This window comes from Mobula hypostoma, chromosome 16 (genome assembly GCF_963921235.1).
Source record: "Mobula hypostoma chromosome 16, sMobHyp1.1, whole genome shotgun sequence".
Classification (NCBI taxonomy): domain Eukaryota; kingdom Metazoa; phylum Chordata; class Chondrichthyes; order Myliobatiformes; family Myliobatidae; genus Mobula; species Mobula hypostoma.
Window position 1 is genome coordinate 13,306,501 of NC_086112.1, and position 24,859 is coordinate 13,331,359.

Genomic DNA, 24,859 nt, shown 5'->3' on the forward strand with positions numbered 1-24,859 from the left:
GCAGACGTTCAGCTAATTCCATCTATGCCTTCACTAGTGTTTTCACATCCTTCCCAGAACTGGGCTCCTTCCCCAAGTTGTGGGTGAGCCAGCATTTTACAGTGGTGCTCTTTAACTTGCCTGTTTCTGAAAACTCAGATTCCATATGATAGCGCGCTCTCTACCTGCTGTGCACTTCAAGGTGTTTATGCACATTCTTCCCCTCGGTCTTTCTGTTCCTGGGGTTCCTTTGATAATATATCTTTTAGATTTAATTGCCTTCACCCATCCAACAAGCCTTAATGTATTAGCATGTTCCTCTCTGCATGAGTCAGTCAGTCAAACGTCCCGGCTGAGGTAGCACAGTGGTTAGTGCAATACTTTACTGCGCCTGCTGTAAGATTGTGGATCAACTCCCACCACTGTTTGCGTAAGGAGTTTCTACTTTCTCCCTGTGACCACATGGATTTCTTCAACGTTTACTTCAAAATTCCAGGTTGTTAAATGTCACTTCCAGTATACAGGTGTATAGAGGAACAAAATAATCACACTCCTCCACTCTCATTGTTGCGTACCACTATTGTCCCATAGGCAAACTTCTCAGTGTGACTGCTTGGGTGTTTGGCTGTGCAGTCATATGTGCAGAACGTACAGCAGTGGGTTCATCACACAGTCCTGGGGGGAGGGGCACCCGTCTTGAGGATGGTGGAGAGGTTTTGCATCCTGACTATCTGAGGTCTTGGTTAGGATGTCCAACATGCAGTTGCACAGTGGCGCGTTTAGGCCAGGAGTTCCCAACCTTTTTTATGCCATGTAGCCTTAACATTAACAAGGGGTCCATGGACCCCAGTTTGGAAACCCCTAATTTAGACCAAGGAGCAGGAGTTTGTTCACCAAGACTGTCATGTTGGACAATCAGTTGATTCTGAAGACAGGTGGGTTAGGATTAGCAAGTTGTGGGCATCCTATGTTGCCTCTGGAAGTGTGCTGCAAATAACGTATTTCACTGCATGTTTTGATATACATTTCGACAAATAAAGTTGATCTTTAAACCTGGCCCTGGCTTCTTGAATGTTTTTTTTCCCCTCACTACTTACCATAATTAATATAATAGTTCTCTAATGCAGTGTAATTCTTGAGGAGAGGTAGGTCGGCAAGTTCTTATCATTAGGCTGTGTCCAGAGTAGAAGAGGCAACCTATCTTGGTCCTGAAGAATGAGCCTGTCTAATTCTGCTGTTGTGCTTCCCTCTAAGGTTTGGGTGAATTGAGGGTTGTGGGCTGTACAACATACTCATGGGTGTCTTTGTTGACATAGGTTACATTCTCATCAAAACATTTATCATTGTGTGCCAGGAGTTCAGATTGTTTCCCCAATCAAAGTAGCATGGCATGGTATGGAAGCAGCAAGGTGCAGGAACAGAAATGCCTACGGCAAGTGATGGATACAGCCCAGCTCATCACAGGCGAAGCCCTCGCCACCGTCGAGCACATCCACATGGACTGCTGCCATAAGAAAGCAGCATCCGTCGGCGAGGGCCCCCACCATCTCACTACTACCATCAGGCAGGACCAGAATCACGATCGGGTTTGTTACCACCGGCATGTGTCGTGAAGTTTGTTAACTTAGCAGCAGCAGTACATAATAATAATACAGAAAGGAAAACATAACTAAGTAAATCAATTACAGTAAGTATGTACATTGAATAGATTAAAAATTAGTGCAAAAAATGGAAATTGGCGTGTGGCCAAGTGGTTAGGGCGTTGGACTAGCAATCTGAAGGTCATGAGTTCGAGCCTCTGCCGGGGCAGAGTGTGTGTCCTTGTGCAAGGCACTTAACCACACAATGCTCCAGTCTACCCAGCGGAGAATGGGTACCGGCAAAAATGTTGGGGGGTTAACCTCACGATAGACTGGTGTCCTATCGGGGGGGGGGGGTGGAGTGTCGTACTCTCAGTCGCCTCACGCCATGGAAACTGGCATAAGCACCAGCCTGATGGGCCACAAGGCTCGTGACAGACTAAAAAAAAAATGGAAATTATATATAGTTTAAGAAAGAAGGAAAAAGTGAGGTAGTGTTCATGGGTTCAATGTCCACTTAGAATCTGAATGACAGAGAGGGGAAGAAGCTGTTCTTGAATTGCTGAGTGTGTGCTTCCAGGCTTCTTTGCCTCCTTCCTGATGGTAACAATGAGAAGAGGGCATGTCCTCGGTGATGGGGTCCTTGATAATAGACATCGCCTTTCTGAGGCACCGCTCCTTGCTGATGTCTTGGGTACTATGGAGACTAGTACCCAAGATGGAGCTGTCTAATTTTACAACTTTCTGTAGCTGCTTTTGGTCCTGTGCAGTAGCATCCTCCAAACCAGACAGTGATGCAGCCTGACAGAATGCTCTGCACAGTACAGCTATAGAAGTTTTCGAGTGTTTTAGCTGACAAACAAAATCTCTTCAAGCTCCTAATGAAATACAGCCACTATCTTGCCTTCTTTATAGCTGCATCGATATGTTGGGGCCAGGTTAGGTCCTCAGAGATCTTGACACCCAGAAACTTGAAATTGCTCAGTCTCTCCACTTCTGATCCCTCTGAGGATTGGTTCATGTTCCCTCTCATTTTACCTTTTCTGAAGTCCACAATCAGCTCTTTTGTCTTACTGACATTGTGTAAGGTTGTTGCTGCAAAACCTCTCCGCTATCTAGTATATCCCGCTCCTGTATGCACTCTCATCTCCATCTGAGATTCTACCAACGGTGGTTGTATCATCAGCAAATTTATAGATGGTATTTGAGCTATATCAAGCCACGCAGTTATGGGTATAGAGCAGTGGACTAAGCACACACCCCAACAATGCTGATTGGCAGCCAGGAGGAGATATTACCAATCCGCACGGGTTGTGGTCTTCCAGTTAGGAAGTCGAGGGTCCATTTGCAGAGGGAGGTACAGAGGCCCAGGTTCTGTAGCTTATTGATCAGGACTGTGGGAATGATGGTGTTAAACACTGAGCTATCGTCAACGAACAGCAGTCAGACAAAGGTCTTACAGTCTTTGTCTTATACTTGTTCATCATACATGTGTACTTAATTGCTAAAATCACCACATGCCATTAATAAAATGAAAGTATAATGTATGCAGGGCAACACAACAGCATTGGGAGAATACCTGAATCAGCTGTCGAACAGAAACAAGCACTGGCAGGATTTCAGTCTCCACCTACGATGCAGTGTTTTGGTTAATAGGTTACAGTAAACATATTTGTATTTTACCTTTTTTTAAGGTCTTATGTAAGATATAAAAACAATTTGCATTGTGGACTCGTTCTGGTGTTAGATTTTCATCAGCGATGATCTTGGCAAATGCATCAATCAATTTCTCTGCTGCTTGGTGATTAGCAGACACTTTAAAAAAAATTTAAAGTCAAGTCTTAAATTTCTGCAACAGCTGAATATTCACAATTGCCTTCAATTTTCAGTTCGTCGTGATAGATCTTTGCTTGTTTCATGATCAGCATACTGAAAAGCAGCATATGTTCACTCCAGCACTGATGAATCTATTCTTTCAATACACGTTTGAGATCTTAATTTTTGCTTTTATGCAATGTTTTTTCTATTTTTTTTATTAACTTCAGTTCATTGTATGTGTCAGGTCACTTCTCAGAAAGGTCTGTGGTGTGCAAAGATCTATGCATCATCTGGGAGCCTTCCAGCTCCTTGGGGAATTTTCCATTCCTAATGTCATGTCAGCATTCAAAAAAAATTGGAATTAAGAGCCTTTCAGATTTTGGATACTCAGTTAGGAGTTCTTGCCCTGTAATGGCTTATAAATTCATAGAGTACTCCTTTTTACAAACAGGTTCTTCAACCCATCTAGACTGTGCAGACCCAAACTTGTGCCTAGTCACATATACTTGCACTTAAACCATAGACATCCATATCCCTCTCCTGCATGCACCAAAAAAAACTTCTCTTAAATGTTACAATTGGAACCACTTCCACCGCTTTCATTGGCAGTTTGTTCCACATTCGCACCATTATCTGAGTGAACTGGTTTCCCTCTCAGATTTCTCTTAAACCCTTCACCTTATGAAGAAATGAAATGCCTGCATTAACGAAGCCACAGTGAATTTTCCACCTATGAGAGCAAACCACTCAAATCACATTTTACAATCTTTTTCCTTTTACCTTCGTCCACCCAGTCTGAACTTATTATAGAGTGGACTTTATTTGTCACGTGTACGTTGAAATGTGCTGTTTACGGCGGGGGGGGCAGCCCGCAAGTTTTGCCATCCTTGCGGTGGCAGCATGGTATACCCACAACTTACTGACCATGACCTGTACATCTTCGGAATGTGGGAGGAAATTGGAGCGCCTGGATTACCTTCTCCAATAACCTTAGGTAATTCCATGGCCTTCTAACTCTCATTGCTTGCTTATGGAGGACTTAGTTTTAATTCAAGTTCCGTGGCCCCTCATTCCAAGCTGCTTAACTACTGGATGCAATCTGCTTCAGCTTACCCTTATCCATCGTCATGAATTTACTTGCGTCTATCATGTTGCCTCGTAATCTGCGGTTTTTTTAATGAAGCAGGTATCTGAAGACTTAATATTTGTGTTTTCTCATTTGCACTATCACCTATTCTTATGTACTTTCTTAAACTCTTGTTATCATCCCTGAGGATGAAGAAGAGCTACCATCGAGAAACAGATCTTAATTGTTTCTGGCGTTTGTTACTAAGAGGCTGATAACCTTGACTGAGGGGTAGACATAATGATAGTCTGCTCCTCAAATAGACTAAAAGATTAGCTTTATTTGACAGTAGAGCTACTAGGACTTGATGTTTCAATCCCTATGGGAAGTTGGCACTCTCGATGTCGGCAGTGGGTTTGGAGTGGTGACAAGGCGGGAGGGTAAGAACGTCATCGGGGTCATCAGGGGCACCCTCCTTCTTTGACGTTTCATTGATAAGCCCACAACGTCTCCAGAGGGCTCAACGGTGCTACCTGGCGTCCCAGATACACCCCCCTCAGTTCCATACCCTCCTGTCTTCATCTTGCAGCCCAGTTGTTGTCTTTCCTTTTAATCCAAATCCAGTTGCTGCTTTCTTCAGCTGCATTTGACAAGGACTTGATTGCTTGTTGGAGGGAGTGACCCCTCACCCCCATGTTCTTCAATAGACTGGTCGTAGATGTAGCAACGAATCCCTTGCATCCCACTACTACAGGGAAAATCTTGGTCTTCCAGCCATTCTGGGCAACTTCAGTTGCCAGTTCGGAGTACTTGGTCTTTTTCCTCTCTTCTTCGACACCATCTTCCCATGGTACTGTCAATTCCACAACATATGCCAGCTTGGCTGTTGTACATGTACATTGTAACATACCGTGAAATGCTTTAGTTTATGTCAACAACCAACACAGTCCAAAGATGAGCTGGGGGCAGCCCGCAAGGGTCACCATGCTTCCCGTGTCAACATAACATGGTCAAATCTTACTAACGCTAACCCGTGTGCCTTTGGAGTATGGGATGAAACCCATGCAGTCATGGGGAGAATGTACAAGCTACTTACAGACAGCAGCAAGAATGCACCCCTTTCACGGAATGCTGGCACTGTAAAGCATTGTGCTAATCCCTATGCTGCTGTGCTAGCCTATATATATGATTTTCAATAAATCTGATGCCCAGAGGACAACAGCTTTAGTTCATATAGAATCCTAACAACGTGTAAGTTGGTGAGTTAAGCTGCCAGGATAATCAAGGACACGACCCACCCAGCCAACACACTTTTCCCTCTTCCCTCCGGGAGAAGGCTCAGGAGCTTGAAGACTCGTATGGCCAGATTTGGGAACAGCTTCTTTCCAACTGTGATAAGACTGCTGAACGGATCCTGACCCGGATCTGGGCCGTACCCTCCAAATATCCAGACCTGCCTCTTGGTTTTTTTGCACTACCTTACTTTCCCTTTCTATTTTCTATATATGATTTATAATTTAAATTTTTAATTTTTACTATCGATTTGTACTCCAGGGAGCATGAAGAGCAGAGTCAAATATCACTGTGATGATTGTATGCTCTAGTATCAATTGTTTGGGGACAATAAAGTATAAAGTAAAGTAATTGGCCACTGTAAACTGTAAGGAGCTTGTACTTTCTCCCTGAGACCACATGGGTTTCCTCTGGGTGCTCCAGTTTCCTCCTATATAAGAAAGATGTACATTACCATTTCTGTTCTATAGATTTGCTAAGTATGTCCACAGGAAAAGAATCTCAGGGTGGTATGTGGTGACACGTGTGTACTCTGATAATAAATTGTACTTTGAACTTTGAGTTGAAGTAGTGAGCTGTGGGCATGTGATGTCAATGGCAGAAGCATAGCGACTCTCGCGGGCTGCCCCCAGCACAACCTTTGGACTGCGTTGGTCATTGATGCAAAACGACACTTTCACTGTATGCCTCGATCTACATGCGACAAATAAAGCTCATCTTAATCTTGAAACATCTTGTCTGTTTGATTGTGTGTGGAAAATAAAGTGGAGGGAGTGATGGAGGACTGTGGTGGACTGTGGGTGGGTGTGATGGTTGCTACAAACTTGGTAAACTAAAGAAACGGTTTCTCTGCTGTAACTCTGCTAGTGTGGGGAGAGAGTAGAGCAGAAAACAAACATAAAATATTATGGCATTTTGGCCATTTAACCAACTCCAAGATCAATCTAACCCTTCTCTCCTATATAGCCCTCCATTTTTCTATCATTCATGTGCCTCTCTAAGAGTCTCTTAAATGTCCCTAATATATGCCTCTACCACTACCCTTGGTCGCACATTCCATCCACCCATCAGTTTGTGTTTATATAAAAAAAACCTTTGACATCCTCTCTATAGTTTCCTCTAATCACCTTAAAATTATTCCGCTTTGTATTAGCCATTTCTGCCCTGGGTTAAATGTCTCTGGCTGTCCACTTGATCTATGCTTCTTATCAACTTGTGCACCTCCACAAGTCACCTCACCTCCTCCTCTCCAAAGAGAAAAGCCCTAGCTCACTCACCTCTCCTCTCCACATGCTCTTTAGTCCGGGCAGCATACTGGTAAACCTCCTCTGTGTTGTGACTGTGTCACCAGAGAGACACTGAAGCAGGTGAAGTAAAAGATTTTATTCATCAGAACAAGCAGGCATTTCTCTGGAGGTACTCACAGTAGAGTCTTATAAACCCAAAAGTACATCACTTTTTTTAAACAGCCTGAAGATCAAAGGTGAGGTGACTTAATACAATTTCTATAGTTACAATGACATCATTTACTTCAATATTTTTGTGTTGACAATGCTTCCTTTGAATTACATATCTACAGTGGAAGACACCTGAATGTTCAAATTGCCCCTGCTGGGGCAAACTCATTGATAGAGGCTGTCTAAAAGCTTCTGAAGACAATAGCTTCAGAATTGGTTGTTGACTTCAGAAGGAGTAGCAGACCGCACAACCCAATTTACATTGGTGTTGCGCAAGTGGAACAGGTCAAAAGCTTTAAGTTCCTCAGGATCAGTATCACAAATGACCTGACTTGGTCCAGCCAAGCAGAGTCCACTGCTAAGAAGGCCCATCAGCACCTTTACTTCCTGAGAAAGCTAAACAAATTTGGCCTGTCCCCTAAAACCCTCACTAATTTTTATAGATGCACCATAGAAAGCATTCTTCTAGGGTGCATCACAACCTGGTACGGAAGTTGTCCTGTCCAAGACCGGAAGAAGCTGCGGAAGATCGTGATCACAGCCCAGCACATCACACAAACCAATCTTCCGTCCTTGGACTGACTTTACATCGCATGCTGTCGGAGCAGTGCTGCCAGGATAATCAAGGACACCACCCACCTTGCCAACACACTTTTTGTCCCTCTTCCCTCAGGGAGAAGACTCAGGAGCTTAAAGACTCGAATGGCCAGACTTGGGAACAGCTTCTTTCCAACTGTGATAAGACTGCTGAACAGATCCTGACCCGGATCTGGGCTGTACCCTTCAAATATCCGGACCTGCCTCTCGGTTTTTTTGCACTACCTTACTTCCCATTTTCTATTTCTATTTATAATTTATAATTTAAATGTTTAATATTTACTATCGATTTTTAATATTTACTACCAGGGAGCGGGAAGCGCAGAATCAAATATTGCTGTGATGATTGTACGTTCTAGTATCAATTGTTTGGCGACAATAAAGTAAAGTAATCCCAGACACTTAAACCTAACGTTGTCAAGGCTGTCTCTGAGTACACAAAAATCTATTGATTGCCTGTACCTGTGACCATGTTTAATATGCTAAGTGACCACATCCATCTGGTCTGCCATCTTGTACTTGAGTCACAATTGTGCAAATAACTTTGCCATGTTACCTGGTTTGATGCAAGCCAATTAACACAGCCCCATTGTCAACGTTTGGCTGATGCATAAGCAAACATTTCATGGTCTCATTTTGCAATCTGTATCTCTTACTCTGTGGGCCAGCCTGTGCTCCACAGATCATGCAAAGGCGTGCTTTTAACTTCAAATTACTGTTTGCAATTTATAATCCACATTAAGAGTTGAAGACTGATTCTTGTTTGAATTAATGTCTGCTATATTCCCATAAATCTAAAATACTCTTTAATGCTCTGCACCTTTGCTAAAGCTTCTGCATCCTTCCTAAGGTGAGCAGCTTTTGAAATAAAACTTAATTTGCCATATTATTATTTTATAAATATTGAGATTGGTGTTTAGGAAATGGATGCCCACCCACTGCCTTTCTGTGGTGCGTCATCCGAGAGGTGTGTTTTGACCTAACACCAAATCAGTGGTTGCCAACAGCATTCTGAAGCTGGCTTGTCCTCAATTAACAAATGATCATTGTTGTTTACTCAGCCTGTAAGTGCGAGGACAGCCTGTGCTCTCATAGCAATAGCAGCAGCAAACTGCCATTTTGCGAGTGCTGACTTTTCAGTAGATAATTTATGTTGATGGCATTTGTCATATGGGTACGGTACAACGGGAGGTGATAGCCACTCTTGGGGTGAATCGTGACAAAAACACCTGTTCCAGTTTCTCAAGCTGAGTTTTCTGACCAGCTGCATCAACATCTGGTGTGGGAATTGCAATGGATTTGCCCGCAAGACCCGCAAAGGATTGCAAGGACTGTTGAGAGGATCATCGGCATCTCTCTTCCACACATCCAGGAAATTCACCAGGTGCTCAGCATACGCAGGGTCCTTAGCATTGTCAAGGATGCCTCCCGTCCGTCCAACAATCTGTGATTCACACCCCCCCCCCAAACCCATCAGGCAGGGGATGCCGTAGCAGTAGGACAAGGATTGTTAGGATGGGAACAGCTTCTTCCCCCAGGCTGTGAGATTACTGAACCCCGCCCCCGCCCCTGCCATCACATAGTTCTGACCACATATGAAGCACCCGTGGTGCTATACTGTTTACCTTTTAACTTGTGTTGTAAATGCACCTTATTATTTGTGGTTACTTTACGCGTTGTGTGTGTGAGTTATAGGTACTGCGTCGCATATTTTAGTCCGGAGAAACATTGTTTCATTTGGCGGTATACATGCTGTAGAGGCCAATTCTTACAAACCAATGCTGCTGCTGGCAGACCCCACAGGTTGCTATCCTTGTATGATGTGCCTTCCGGTCAATCCAGTAATAATGTTACAAAAATTCAAAGAACTGTATTTGATCTTTTATTAGCAACTAGCAAAACATATAATCTTGAAGTGATGCAATTAAGTGATCAACAAAAGCTATGACATCCCCAGCTCTAGACAGTCCAGAACATAACACCAATACATGACTTATTCCCTTTGCTTTTACCACACCCCCACTCATGTGACTAGTTACCATAACACACATAATAAACGCACAGCACCGAATACAGTGCAGATTGAGAACAGATGCATGACTCCTACACGTGTATACGGTTGAAATGACAATAAGTTTGAACTTGAACTTGAGATGGGAAGAACATTCTCCAGCACGTGAGCACGAATACTTCAAAGCAGGTTCAAAGTTTTCTTTTGTGTGCAGTTTGCAAAATTTGAACATGGCGCAAAGGAATCTAATTTTGAGGAATAGATTTTTATCCCAAGGTACCATGTAACCTTTTCTCGCAATGGAATGCATTATTGATTTTGTATTATTTGTTCTTGGGAGTGAAACGTGTTGGTAAGGCAGGTGTATTGTTCATACTTGGGTACTGTGACACTGCTGAGGGTGAACACTTTCTCTGGGGTGGCAGTTCGATACAAGGAAATATTAGGCAGGGTTGTTTGGTTTTCTTCTGTGACTGATTAGTGAATTAATCAGACTTTTACAACAGCTGTAGTAGTCATTTTTTTTATTGGATATGGAATTGGTTTATTATTGTCACCTACTGAGATGCAGTGAAAAATCAGTCTTGCATACTGTTTATACAAATCGAATCAGTGAGACCAAAGAACTGATTGTGGCCTTCGGAAAGGATAAGACAAGGGAGCACGCACCAGTTCTCACAGAGGGATCAGAAGGGTGAGCAATTTCAAGTTTCTGGGTGTCAATGACTCTGTGGGTCTATCCTGAGCCAAACATATTGATCGAATTGGATTGACTTTATTTCTTACATCCTTCACATACGTGAGGAGTAAGAATCTTTACGTTACGTCTCCATCTGAATGTACAATGTGTAAATTATAGTAATTTGTAACAAATAGCATGTACAGTAAGAACAGTCAGTATGGCTTAGAAATACAATTGTGTCAGCATGATTTAATCAGTCTGATGGCCTGGTGGAAGAAGCTGTCCTGGACCCTGTTGGACCTGGCTTTAATGCTGCGATACCGTTTCCCGGACAGTACAAAGCTACAAAGAAGCATGACAGTAGCTATATTTAATTAGGAGTTCGAGGAGATTTGGTAAGTCACCAAAGACTGTCACAAATCTCTACAGATATACCGTGGAGAGCATTCTAACTGGCTGCATCACAGTCTAGGAGTGGGGTGCTACTGCACAGGATCAAAATAAGCTGAAGAGAGTTGTAACTTAGTCAGTTCCATCATGGTACGAGCCTCCATAGTATCCAGGACACCTTCTAGGAGCGATATCGCAAAAAGGCGGCGTCCATCATTAAGAACCCTCATTACCCAAGACATGCCCTCTTCTCATTGTTGCCATCAGGAAGGAGGTACAGAAGCCTGAAGACACACACAACGATTCAGGAACAGCTTCTTCCCTTCTGCCGTCCGATTTCTGAATGGATTGAACCCATGAACACTAATTCTCTCTCACTATTTTTTAATTTTTTATATATTTGGAACTACTTATTTAATTTAGCTATTTAATATATATATTTTTTTACTGTAATTCCGTTTTTTTTCCCTGTATTCTGTATTGCATTGTACTGCAAAGACGACAAATTTCCCGATATATGCCGGTGATATTAAACATGGTTCCGATTCTCAGTCATTCTGCAGTGCATTGAGGTAGAATAAGGTAAAACGATAACAGAGTGTGGAATAAAGTGTATCAGGTACTGAGAAAGTGCAGTGCAGGTAAATAAGATGCAAGGCCATAATGAGGTAGATTGTGAGGTCAACAACCTATTTTATCTGTCCAGCAGTACCTTCAACAGCGGGGTGGAATCTGTCCTTGAGCCTGGTGGTACATGTGGTCAGGATTTTATATCCTCTTCATGCCAAGCTAAAAACAGTCCTTCCAAAGTTCTACCGGCATTGCCAACTTTGCAACTAGAGGAGAGAATTTTGTAGACCTGGAGATCAGTGATCGTGGAGCCTACAAGGCTGCCCCCCCACTCTCACCATGAGTGCTCAGATAACATATCCATTTTGCTAATGCCTGCATACAGGACCACTGGTTAAATGAGTCAAACCAGTGTACAGGGAGATCAGGACCAGGCCAGAAGGTGCCACATCTGTGGTGCAGAAGTGCTTCGAAAGTACAGACTGGAGCGTATTCAGGGTGCTGATTACTGCGATCGTCACGTCAACGTTGATGTATATGTGGGATCAGTGACTCACTTCATTGGAAATGCTTTGACGACATTACCGTGATTAAACACTATACTGCTATGGCAAACCAAAAATCATGGCTGACTGTAGAATCAGAATCAGGTTTAGTATCACTGATGTGTGTCGTGAAATTTGTTATCTTAGCAGCAGCAGTTCAATGCGATACATAATATAGAAGAAGAAGGAGAAAAAATTATCGTAATAAATAAGTAAATCAATTACAGTATACATATATTGAATAGAGTAAAAATGGTGCAAAACAGAAATAATATATATTAATAAAGTGAAGTAGAGTTCACAGGTTCAATGTCCATTTAGGAATCGGATGACAGAGGGGAAGAAGCTGTTCTTGAATCACTGAGTGTGTGCCTTCAGGCTTCTGTACCTCCTACCTGATGGTAACAGTGAGAAAAGGGCATGTCCTGGGTGTTGGAGGTCTTTAATAACGGATGCTGCCTTTCTGAGACACCGCTGCTTGAAGATGTCCTGGGTACTTTGTAGGCTAGTACCCAAGAAGGAGCCGACTAAATTTACAACCCTCTGCAGCTTCTTTCGGTCCCGTGCAGTAGCAGCTCCCCCCCATCCCCATACCAGACAGTGATGCAGCCTGTCAGAATGCTCTCCATGGTACATCTATAAAAGTTTTTGTCTGCTTTTGTTGACATACCAAATCTCTCCAAACTCCTAATGAAGTATAATCGCTGTCTTGACTTCTTTATAACTGCATCGATATGTTGGGACCAGGTTAGATCCTCAGAGATCTTGATACCCAGGAACTTGAAATTGCTCACTCTCTCCACTTCTGATCCTTCTATGAGGATTGGTATGTGTTCCTTCATCTTACCTTTCCTGAAGTTTTTGTTGAGTGCAAGGTTGTGCTGTGACACCACTCCACTAGTTGGCATATCTCACTCCTGTACACCCTCTCATCTCCATCTGAGATTCTACCAACAGTGATTGTATCATCAGCAAATTTATAGATGGTATTTGAGCTATACCTAGCCACACAGTCATGGGTATAGAGAGAATAGTGCAGTGGGCTAAGCACACGCCCCTTTTGACCCCAGACCAGCAATGATTAAAATTGACCCCGAAATGCATTGTGTGTCAGTGGAATCACACCTTAAGACATAGGATCAGAATTAGGCCATTCTGCCCATTGAGTCTGTTTGCTATTCCATCATGGCTGATTTATTATCCCTCTCAACCCCATTCTCTTACCTTCTTCATTAACCTTGGATGCCCTGACTAATAATGAACATATTGACCTCTGTTTTAAATACACCCAATGACTTGGCTTCCACAGCGGCTTGTGGCATTGAATTCCACAGATTCACTATCTGCTGGCTAAAGAGATTCTTCAGTTCTAAAGGGACATGCTATTCTGAGGCTTTTTTTTCTAGAATGCCCCATTATAGGAAACCTTTTCTCCACCTCCACTCTATCTAGGCCTTTCTATGTTCGATAGGTTTCAATGAGAACTCCCCTCATTCCTCTGAACTCCATGAAATACAGGGCCAGAGCCATCAAAACCTCCTCATTTGTGAACACTTTTTCATTCCTGGGATCATTCTCATGAACTTCCTCTGTTCCCACTCCAATGCCAGCATATCTCTTCTAAGAGAAGTATGGATGGCCAGTTTCTCTTCCCACCATCCTGCATCATTCCGATCCAGACGACAGTCAGTGTGAATCAGAAATAATATCCCGCTGACAATCAACGCCTGCACACCTCAAGGATGTGTGCTTAGCCCTGGCAGATGGAGATGAGGAGGCGTGTAAGAGTGAGATAGATCAGCTAGTTGAGTGGTGTTACAACAACAACCTTGTACTTGACATCATTAAGACCAAGGAATTGATTGTAGTCTTCAGGAAGCTGAAGTTGGGAGAATACGCACCAGTCTTCATTGAGGGATCAGTGGTGAAAACTGAGCGGCTTCAAGATCCTGGTTGCATCACCTCTGAAGATCGATCTGGTCCGGACAGATAGATGCAATTACAAAGGCACACTAGCAGTCGTACTCCGTTCAGACATTGAGGAGATTTGATATGACACCAAAGACTAGTAAATTTCTACAAATGTACCACGGAAAGCATTCTAGATTGATGCATCATTGACTGGTATGGAGGCACCAATGCACAGGATCGGGAAAAGCTGCAGAAGGTTGCGAACTCGTCCTGCTCCGTAATGGGGACTACCCTCACCAGCATCGAGGACCTCTTCAAAAGACGATGCCTCAAAAAGACGACATCCATCATGAAGGACCTCCATCACCCAGGACGTGCCCTCTTTTCATTGCTACCATCAAGGAGGTGGTACCGGAGCCTGAAGACACACACTCAACATTGTAGGAACAGCTTCTTCCACTCTGCCATCACATTTCTGAATGGTTCATGAACACTACCTCATTATTTTACTCTCTTATTTCACTATTCATTGACGTTTGATATATTTCTCCTTCCAATATGTAGTAATTTTTCTATGTATTGCACTGCTGCTGCCACAAAACAACAAGTTTCATGACACATGTGACTGATTTGGATTCTGAATACTTAAACAAGAAGACTAGTTATAAAGCACATTAAACTTCACACTTGGCATCAGAATTTCCCAGCCATTATTTGGCAAAGTTTATGTACTGTAGTAATGTGGACACAATAAGCATTATAAAAACCATCAGAATATCATACTTTTTTTCATAAAATCTGGCTGAAATGTGAAAATTTATATTAAATTTTTAGTTTGCAATGTAAGGGTTTGATGCAATTATTTTATTTCCATCTCAGCAATGTAGTTTTTTGATGTTATTAGGCATTTCAATGTATCCCCTGATATTTGGCTGTGGATGTGAACTTAAAGACTATTTCGTTCTTGGTATGAAAATATTAGGAAACTCTAAGCTAATCCCACGCCACCCCCTCAGATTTGAAAGGAAAAGATTTTGTCCACATCGTTACTCCTTTGCTCTGCTCTATTTTAGCCACGTAATCTATTATGCACATCTCTAAGATTTCACCAGACGAGAGGAGAGGTACTAATGGCTGTGACTTAATTTGCTGCCACAGATTGTGATCAATCTGTACACTGCTGCATGAGGCTGTGGGGAACAGAGAAACATCAGACTTAGTGAAGGTTGTTTGGAGTTTTGCTTCTGTGCTTGGGCTCACTTTATCAACGTGGAATCGGAAAAATAATTACAATGCATTTTTTTTAGCTATACTTCAGAACTGGATATCTTCTGCTGCTAATGAATGCTGATTTCTGAAATTTAGTAAAATTGCTCAAGTAGTGACAGCTGCAAATAGCCATTTTGTTAGGTTGGTCACAAGTGGCACGGTAGCATGCCGGTTAGTGCTTCACTGTTCAATGCTAACTGTAAGGTCCGGTGTTCGATTCCCACCACTGTCTGTTGGGAGTGACTGTGTTGGTTTCCTCTGGGTGCTGCGGTCTCCTCCCGCACTCACACCTACGTTTGGAGCTTGTACGTTGTAGGCACGCTATGGTGCATTGCGATACTTGCGGGCTCTCCCACAGCACAATCCTTGCTGATTTCATTTGAAGCAGCCATCACATTTCGCTGTGTGTTTCGATGTACTTGTGACAAGTAAGTGAAGGTGAACGTGAGAATGTGAAGAATCGGAGTTTACCCCGATGGTGAAGCAGCCAACTGATCTCAGCAGGTATAGATGACTGCTGCAATCCTGTTGTTTGCTGTAAGGTCAATAGACTCCCTGTACTGTTGGGTGGCAGGATGGAGAGACGTCCCTACCAAAGGAGGTGTAAGGAGCTCCTTCCCTCATCGAGCCTGCACGTCGGCCTTGGGCAAGGTGTAGCACCTGCTTATCTCCCCTCCCCACTCGATCAGGGTCACGGGAAGCCATGGGAGCAGGGGGTGGATGGTCATCTGGGCAGCCGGTGCACATCACAAGACCTGGTTATGTGACCACTGACATCGGGCAGACAACCTGTGAAGAGTATTGATAATGGCTGGGGTCACCCGTCTAGTAAAGGCACTGCCCGGAAGAAACCGTCCCTGTAGAAAAATTTGCCAAGAACAATCATGGTCATGGAAAGATGGTACTATACCTTGCCCAAAGGTGACCCGCAGGCCAGTGGAGGGAAGGAGCCCCTTTGGTAGAGACATACCTCCACTCCGACACCCAACCTGTACTCAGTACTCTGACTTATCAAGGCCAACATGCTTTTTCAATATCGGTCAGGCTGACAAGGGATGGTAGTAAACGTTAATCCGTAATGGATTTGTATGTGATTTCCAGTATCTGTTTATTGCATGAATCAATCTCCTCTAATGGTTCCTATTCCACATCACACCCACTTTTTTGAAACGCAAAATAATTTTGGTTGGCTTGACAACAGATATTACACTTCCAAACTAACTGAGAGTTGTTGTTTGAAGTTGTTGTTTGTCCTGTGTTTGAGATCACTGATATGATCACTTTGTTTTTGTTCTTAGTGTCTACAGATGTCGCATAACGTTATCAAAAGCAAACCGATATGCTTGGGAGAGCAGCAATTTCATCAGTTCTGTAAATTATTTATGAAGCATTCGGATGAAATCTCCAATGGCTGGCAATGGAAGCTAAAGGTATGATGGAGGTTAACACGCTTCAGTTAATTTGGATCGGTAGCTTTCAGACATATTCTACCCATTCAAATGCATATTTCCATATTTCTCCGCTTCCATGATCTTTGAAAGTGGAACAGCAGGATCCATAACAGTGTGGAGGAACAGAGGGATCTTAGGGTAGATCCCTCAAAGTTGTCGTGCAAGTTGGTAGGCTGGTGTTTAAGATGTATTGTTTTTGGCCTTCGGTAGCTGGGGGATGGAGTTCAGGGGCCACAAGGTAATGTTGCAACTCTATAAAACCCTGATTAGACCACCCTGGAGTACTGTGTTCAGTTTTGGTTGCCTCATTATAACCACGAGGTAATGTTGCAATTCTATAAAACCCTGGTTCGACCACCCTGGAGTATTGTGTTCAGTTTTGGTTGCCTCATTACAGGAAGGATGTGAAGCTACAGAGAGGGTGCAGAGGAGATTTTCTAAGATGCTGCCTGGATTAGGGAACCTGTTTTATGAGGGAAGGTTCAGCGAGCTGGGGCTTTTCTCTTTGGAGCGAAGGGGGATGAGAGGTGACTTCATAGAGGTGTACAAGATGATACAAATACAGATTGAGTGGACAGCCAGTGCCTGTTTCCAGGGAAAAAAAACGGCTAATAGGAGAGGCCAAAATTTTAAGGTGAAAGCAAGTATAAGGGGGTTGTCAAAGGTAAGTTATTTTTTACACAGTGAGGGGTGGGTGCATGGAATGCCACCCTGGGGCTGGTGGTACAGGCAGATACATCAGGGGGCATTTAAGAAACTCTTTGATAGGCATCTGGATGATAGAACAACGGAGTGCTATGTAGGAGGGAAGGTTTAGAATGATCTTGGAGTGGCTTTAAAGTTTAGATCAATGTGTGGGCCAAAGGGCTTGTACTGTGCGGTAATGTTGTGTTTTATGTTAAAATCTATATTGTGTCTATTTTCACAGCACAATGAGGGGTACATGGTAAAGGTACAGCTGAGGTGTAAAGATTCCAAAAGCCACTTGTGCCCAGGAGATCATCGCCATCAAGATATTCCATGCACTGATGCAGATCCTCTTTCTGAGGAGGAGGTAGGGAAAACTGAAATGACACATTTTTAGTAAATCGTTTTGGATTCTAAATACATCAAAATGCCTTAGATTGTATTGTCAAATTTATCGATGAATCTTCTCACAGTCACTTGTTACAATGATAATAGGACATTAGTCTCACGGCCTTTTGTGAGAAGCCAAGGTTTACATTAGTGTTGTCAGGAATGAATCCTTAAGCTCAGAGAGAATAAATTGAGAACACAGTGGGAGAATAATGATGACATTTCCCAGAAAGGATTCTGGCGGATGAACGTAAGTGTTTTTACAGTGCTATATTTCATTAGGAGTTTGAGGAGATTTGGTATGTCAACAAAGACTCCAGCAAATTTCTACAGATATACTGTGGGGAGCATTCTGACTGGTTGCATCACCTCCTGGTATGGAGGGGCCACTGTAGGATCAGAAAAAGCTGCAGAGAGTTGTGAACTCTGCCAACTTCATCATGGGCACTAGCCTCCCCAATAACCGAGTACTTCAAAAGGCAACGCCTCAAAAAGTTGGCATCCATCATTAAGGACCTCCATCACACATGATATGCTTTCTTCTCAGTGCTACCATCAAGGAGGAAGTAGAGGAGCCAGAAAACACACACTCAGTGTTTTAGGAACAGCTTCTTCCTCTCCACCATCAGATTTATGAATGGATAATGAACCCATGTACTCTATGTCACTATCTTTTTTGTTCTCTTTTTGCACTGCTTATTTAATTCAATTTTATACATATGTATAACTGTTGCCAAAAAGTTTCTAACCAGTATCACTTGCATGCTGTTAGACACTATACCATGCTTAGAGCGATCAGTTTTTAAATAGTGTCAGTTGCATGAGGTTTTTTCACTGATAATTGTCAAGAAATAAGCAGTAAGACAATTCTGAACTGTTTTACTCATTGTGGTTTCAAGCATTCAGGCTTGGGGATGCCAGAAATGGCCGGGAGTGAAAATGAAGTGATTTCACTACTTCTGCAAGCTAGGACCTATGAAGAATTTGAAGGGATTGGCAATCATTTTGAATGTTACAATGAAAATGGAGATTTAGAGGATGCAATCATCAATAGCATTGTATGAAGGCAGTTCATTATCTGCACTAGGTGTCAATGCTGTTGGAGCCTCTTCTGTGATATAGATTTTGTCAAGGATATTGATGTTAGTTCGCTGATCTAGCCAGAGATTTGGAGGATTTCCTATTGGTGATGCCTCTAATGCTTTGAGGTCTGTACTGTTGTGGTACGTGTCTCAATAGTGCACGGGAGTGGGAGGATTGGGGCTGGCAAAGATTTCATGGCATGTTTGGGCTCTTGACCTTTAAAGACTTTTGTTTAGATAATGGTTAGCTCTAAGTCAACTATGAATTTCATCTTCAATGTCTGCCTTTATTGAAAATTTCTTAAGAAATAACACATGGTCCCATATAACCATTCGGTTCTTGAACCAACCAGCACTATCTTAAACGCTGCAGTTTGTGAATGCTCTGATCACTTAGCAGTCCAATTAACTTTATTCTTGTAAAAGTTTTGTCCTTGCACTGTACTACTGCCACAAAATAAAAAAAAACACTTCAGTGACAGTAAACCTGATTGTGGTACTGAGTATTCAGAATTCAGATTCAGATTAATTTATTTATCACTTCCATCAAAATATAAAATGAAGTGTGTTGGTTGTGTTATCAACCAGCACAACCTAAGGTAGGTTCAATGGTTCAATTTAATATACAGCCTGAAATTCTTACTCTTTGCAGACATCCACAAAACAGAAAAGCCCAAAGAATGAATGACAGGGAAATATTAGAACCCCAAAGCCCCCCCCCCCACTCCCAAGGACAAAGCATCAACCCGGCTCTGTGTGTGTGTGTGTGTGTGTGTGTGTGTGTGTGTCTCTCTCTCTCTCTCTCTCTCTCTTTTACTCTCACTCACACTCACTCTCTCTCTCCCCCCCCCCACACACACACACACACACTCTGTCACCCCTTCTACAACGAGAGGGGAGATCAACAGCTTGCTGTCTTGACGTTACAGTCTGATGCGACACTTATTCGAGCTCACCCAACTCGAGGGAGGGAGGGAGATCTTGCTCGAGTGCAGAGGCCTCTGACAGCCGCACTTGATGTTCCGATCTCCCGCAACGGTTCAGCTGGTGACACCGGCGAGGAACCGGGTCCACAGGGGCGGTGCTAGTCAGCATGCCTTCCAGGCCACTCCTGAAGATATCAAAAAACAGCTGGTCAGGAGCTCTGTGAGTGTGAGCGGTAGTTTAAGTATAGCTGTAGATCACAAATTCCGACAGGCCCCAGCCACCATGAAGAGGAAAAAAGAGACATTGAAGAGAGGAATTTCAGTGGTTTTGCAGATGAGCTCAAAGAAGTTTGCCCTCTGGCACCATCTTAGCTGCTCCCCTTCTCCTCCCAGAATGCCTGTGGGTACCCCACTATCAGGCACTGCCTTCTTCAAAGGCCTCGTCAGTCACAAGGTAGCCTTGCCGATCATCTCAGCACACACAGCACTGGAGTGGAAGGAAGCCGGCCTCATTCTGAGGGTTAGCCTTGGCAAGCTAGAGTCAGGCCAATACTGAGAATAATTGAATCCAACTGGAAACTTCCACTACAGCCTTCCAGACGTGGCTCTTGGGTGTAAGATTCAAATCTCCTCACCAGGAAAAAATGCACAGATCATTCATCGGGAAAAGCCCAGGCCTTCTTTAACGCTGTCCTTTGGGTTAGTACAAACCCCATGCCCCCTCTTTTTGACGCATTCTTCAACTACCAATGGTTCTCTTGCTGATTAGAAGATCAGTTCCCTCGGTTAGAGTGATATTCCAGTCCTCTGTCATTTAGAGAAATACCTGTCACCGTCCACTGGCTGGTGACCATTCCTGTCTACCCTGCTGACTTCCCACTTTCTGTAAATCACAGCTGCTGAAGCTACAGATTTCACAGCAGAGTTTTGGAGAAATTTCTCCACCTCTTCAACACAAGAGATTCTGCAGATTCTAGAAATGCAGAGCAAAGCACACACAATGCTAAAGGAACTCAGCAGGACAGGCTGCATCTATGGAGGGGAATAAACAGTTGAAATTTTGGGCCAAGACCCTTCCCCAGGGCTCATCTCCTCATCTTTTTCTACATGGTTTACCCCTTGTCCTTGAACTGTATCGTTCCTGCATTGAATCCTGTTAATATCTTGTAGGGCTTTCAGTGCCCTTCATGTTCATCTGTAGATATAATGTTAACCAGCCTCACCTGTCCAGAGCTGTACAGGGTTGTAAAAAGCTGCAAAGGGTTGTCATCTCAGCCAGCTCCGCAGAGACACCAGCCTCCCCACCATCGAGGACTATTTCAAAAGGCGATGCTTCAAAAAGGCAGCATCCACCTTTAAGCGCCCCAGCACCCAGGACATGCCCTGTCTTCACTGCTACCATCAGGGAGGACGTCCAGGAGCCCAAAACACCTCATTGATGTTTCAGAAACAGCTTTTCCCCCTCTGCTGTCAGATTTGTGAATGGCCCACGAAAACTATCTCACCATTTTTGCTCTTGATTTGCACTATTTATTTATTCTTTTAATAATAATTTTATTGTAGTTTATAGTGCATTTGATGTATTGCACTGCACTGCTGCTACAAAACAACACATTTCAGTGATAATGATCCTGATTCTGATTGTCTGTACGTGTTAGTCCTACCATCCCAGGACTGAGTGCAGCCAATGTTCATTGAACTCTCTCTCCGTAGCAACACGTTGTTGGTCTTTTTAATTGCCCACTGTGCCTCAATGCTGACTTTTACCGACCACTATTCTTGGTGCACTTCCCCTTTCCCAGTTTTGTGCTGTTCAGATAACCTGCCCTTTTGGGCTTTAGCATGATGAGGCTCACATTTACCCCCTAATGCTCTACCACTGTATCCTAACACCCTGTCCATGTCTAACTGGAGTTTCTCTCGATCCTCCTCACACCTGGTGCTCCCAGTCAGTTTTGTGACATTGTGGCGACCCACTTTCTGGCACCCACGAACCGGCTCACGAAACAGCGCGCGCAGGCAGAGGGCCGGCAGCAAAAAGGGCGCCAGGCCATCTTCACCAGCAGGGGGAAAATCCCGCGCGCAGAAAGGGTCTGGGAATATGCATTCCCCACAGTAGTCCCGCCCAGGGAGGGCGGGAACGGGAAGGCTTTAAAGCGGGCCGCGAAGTTTGAATAAATCTCTTTCACCGCAACTCTAACTCACCGACTCCGTGTGGTTATTCTAGTGCTGTGTGTAGCACATCGCTACAATTGGTGACCCCGACGGCCCAAACGATATTTGGACCAGAGATGACCGACGCTGCATCTGTTCACGCAGTTTCGTTAAAACTGCCAAGCTTCTGGACGCTGCGACCCATTTATGGTTCGAACAAGCAGAAGCACAATTCCACATTCGGCAGATAACCTCGGAGTCCACTCGCTACTACTACGTGCTGAGCTCCCTCGACCAGGAGACTGCTGCACAAGTTGAGGAGTTTATACAGTCGCCCCCGGAGGACGGCAAATACACAGCATTCAAAGCCCTGCTCATAAGGACTTTCGGACTCTCACGGCGCGAACGAGCACGCCGCTTAATGCACCTGGATGGTTTGGGAGACAGGCCGCCGTCAGCATTAATGAACGAGATGCTGGCCCTGGCTGAAGGACACAAACCCTGCCTCATGTTTGAACAGGCGTTCCTAGAGCAACTGCCCGAGGACATATGCCTGCTGCTGTCCGATGCAGATTTCAGCAACCCCCGGGAGGTGGCGGCCCGAGCAGATGTGCTGTGGAATGCCAGGAAAGAGAGAGGGGCATCCGTCACACAGATCACCAAGCCGCGTGCCCAACGACAGACCAGACCAGGCCCGGCAGCAGAGCCTACAAAACCCGGCGATGGGAGTGAGGAGCCCAACGAACAATGGTGTTTCTACCACCAGCGGTGGGGCACGGAGGCCCGCCGCTGCAGACCGCCCTGCAAATTCCCGGGAAACGCCAGGGCCAGCCGCCGCTGATGGCTATGGCGGCTGGCCATCAGGACAGCCTCCTGTACGTCTGGGACAAGCAGTCGGGACGCCGCTTTTTGGTCGACACCGGAGCGGAGATCAGCGTCTTACCTCCAACGAGTTACGACACCCGCAACAGAGAACCGGGACCCACCCTGAGGGCCGCTAATGGCAGCACAATACGAACCTACAGCACCCGCACGGTGCGGCTACAGTTCAGCTCCAGCCGGTTCACGTGGGACTTCACATTGGCCGCCGTGGCCCAACCACTGCTGGGGGCAGATTTTCTACGAGCCCACAGCCTGCTGGTCGACCTGCAAGGGAAGCAATTAGTCCACGCCAAAACTTTTCAAACGTTCTCCCTGGGTGAAGCACAGTTGCCAGCCCCACACCTGGACTCCATCATGCTGTCCGACGATGAATTCACCAGGGTCCTGGCGGACTTCCCATCAGTACTGACACCGCAGTTCACGGCAGCCATGCCCAGACACGGAGTACAGCACCACATCCCGACCCAGGGACCGCCCCTCCACGCCCGTGCTCGAAGGCTTCCCCCGGACAAGCTCCGACTGGCGAAGGAGGAGTTCAAGAAGATGGAGGAATTAGGGATCATACGACGGTCCGACAGCCCATGGGCCTCCCCCCTTCACATGGTGCCCAAGGCAACGGGGGGCTGGAGACCATGCGGTGACTACCGCAGACTGAACGAGGCTACAACGCCAGACCGCTACCCTGTGCCGCACATTCAAGACTTCACAGCAAACCTACACAGCGCAAGGATCTTTTCCAAGGTAGACCTCGTCCGGGGATACCATCAAATCCCTGTACATCCGGACAACATCCCCAAAACAGCACTTATCACCCCGTTCGGACTTGTCAAATTCCTCCGAATGCCGTTTGGTCTAAAGAATGCCGCACAGACTTTCCAGCGGCTAATAGACGTGGTGGGACGCGACCTGGACTTTGCATTCATCTGTTTGGATGACATCCTCATAGCCAGCAGTAGTCAGCAGGAGCATCTGTCCCACCTCCGCCAGCTCTACTCCCGCCTGAGTGAATTCGGCCTTACAATCAATCCAGCCAAATGCCAGTTCGGACTCGACACCATCGACTTCCTGGGCCACAGGATTACTAAAGACGGGGCAACCCCGCTGCCCGCCAAGGTAGACGCGGTCCGCCACTTCCCCCGACCCAACACAATCAAAGGCTTGCAGGAATTCGTGGGTATGGTGAATTTCTACCACCGTTTCCTCCCCTCAGCAGCCCGAACCATGCGCCCCCTCTTCACTCTAATGTCGGGTAAGGGCAAGGACATTACCTGGAACGAAGAGGCCGCAACCGCTTTCATTAATACCAAAGAAGCCTTGGCAAACGCCGCGATGCTAGTGCACCCCAGAACGGACGTTCCTACTGCCCTCACGGTGGAAGCATCCAACACAGCAGTCGGTGGAGTGCTGGAACAACTCATCGAGAGTCGCTGGCAACCCCTGGCGTTCTTCAGCAAACACCTACGACCACCCGAACTCAAATACAGTGCTTTCGACCGGGAGCTATTGGCACTATGCCTGGCAATCCGGCATTTCAGGTACTTCTTAGAAGGTAGGCCCTTCACCGCGTTCACAGACCACAAACCGCTTACCTTTGCGTTCACTAAGGTGTCCGACCCCGGTCGTCCCGCCAGCAGCGACATCTGTCCTACATCTCCGAGTACACGACGAACATCCGGCATGTCTCTGGAAAGAACAATGTCGTAGCAGACGCACTTTCCAGACCTACCATACAGGCCCTGTCCCAGGGGGTGGACTATGCAGCACTGGCAGAGGCACAGCAGGCAGACGCTGAGATCCCCAGTTACAGGACTGCAGTCTCCGGTTTGCAGCTCCAAGACCTCCGCGTAGGCCCAGGTGAGAGGACCCTACTATGTGACGTAGCTACCGGCCAACCCCGCCCCGTTGTCCCAGCAGCCTGGCGCCGGCGGGTGTTCGAATCCATTCACAACTTAGCGCACCCGTCCATCAGGACAACTGTCCGGCTGGTCTCCAACAGGTTCGTGTGGCATGGACTTCGTAAACAGGTCAGTGAATGGGCCAAAACGTGCACGCAGTGCCAAACGGCCAAGGTGCAGCGGCACACCAAGGCTCCACCGCAGCGGTTCGAACCCACCCGCCG

At 45.2% G+C, this 24,859-nt stretch overlaps 1 protein-coding gene across 3 annotated transcripts in view; it reads left to right on the forward strand.

Moving 5' to 3' along the window:
- atg10 (ATG10 autophagy related 10 homolog (S. cerevisiae)) overlaps positions 1-24,859 on the forward strand; it is a 233,628-nt gene that overhangs the window by 21,390 nt on the left and 187,379 nt on the right. For all 3 annotated transcript variants that reach the window (XM_063068552.1, XM_063068551.1, XM_063068553.1), the window contains 2 exons: positions 16,467-16,598; positions 17,548-17,673. In XM_063068552.1, coding sequence (XP_062924622.1) covers positions 16,467-16,598; positions 17,548-17,673 — 258 coding nt within the window. The remainder of the gene's footprint in view (positions 1-16,466; positions 16,599-17,547; positions 17,674-24,859) is intronic.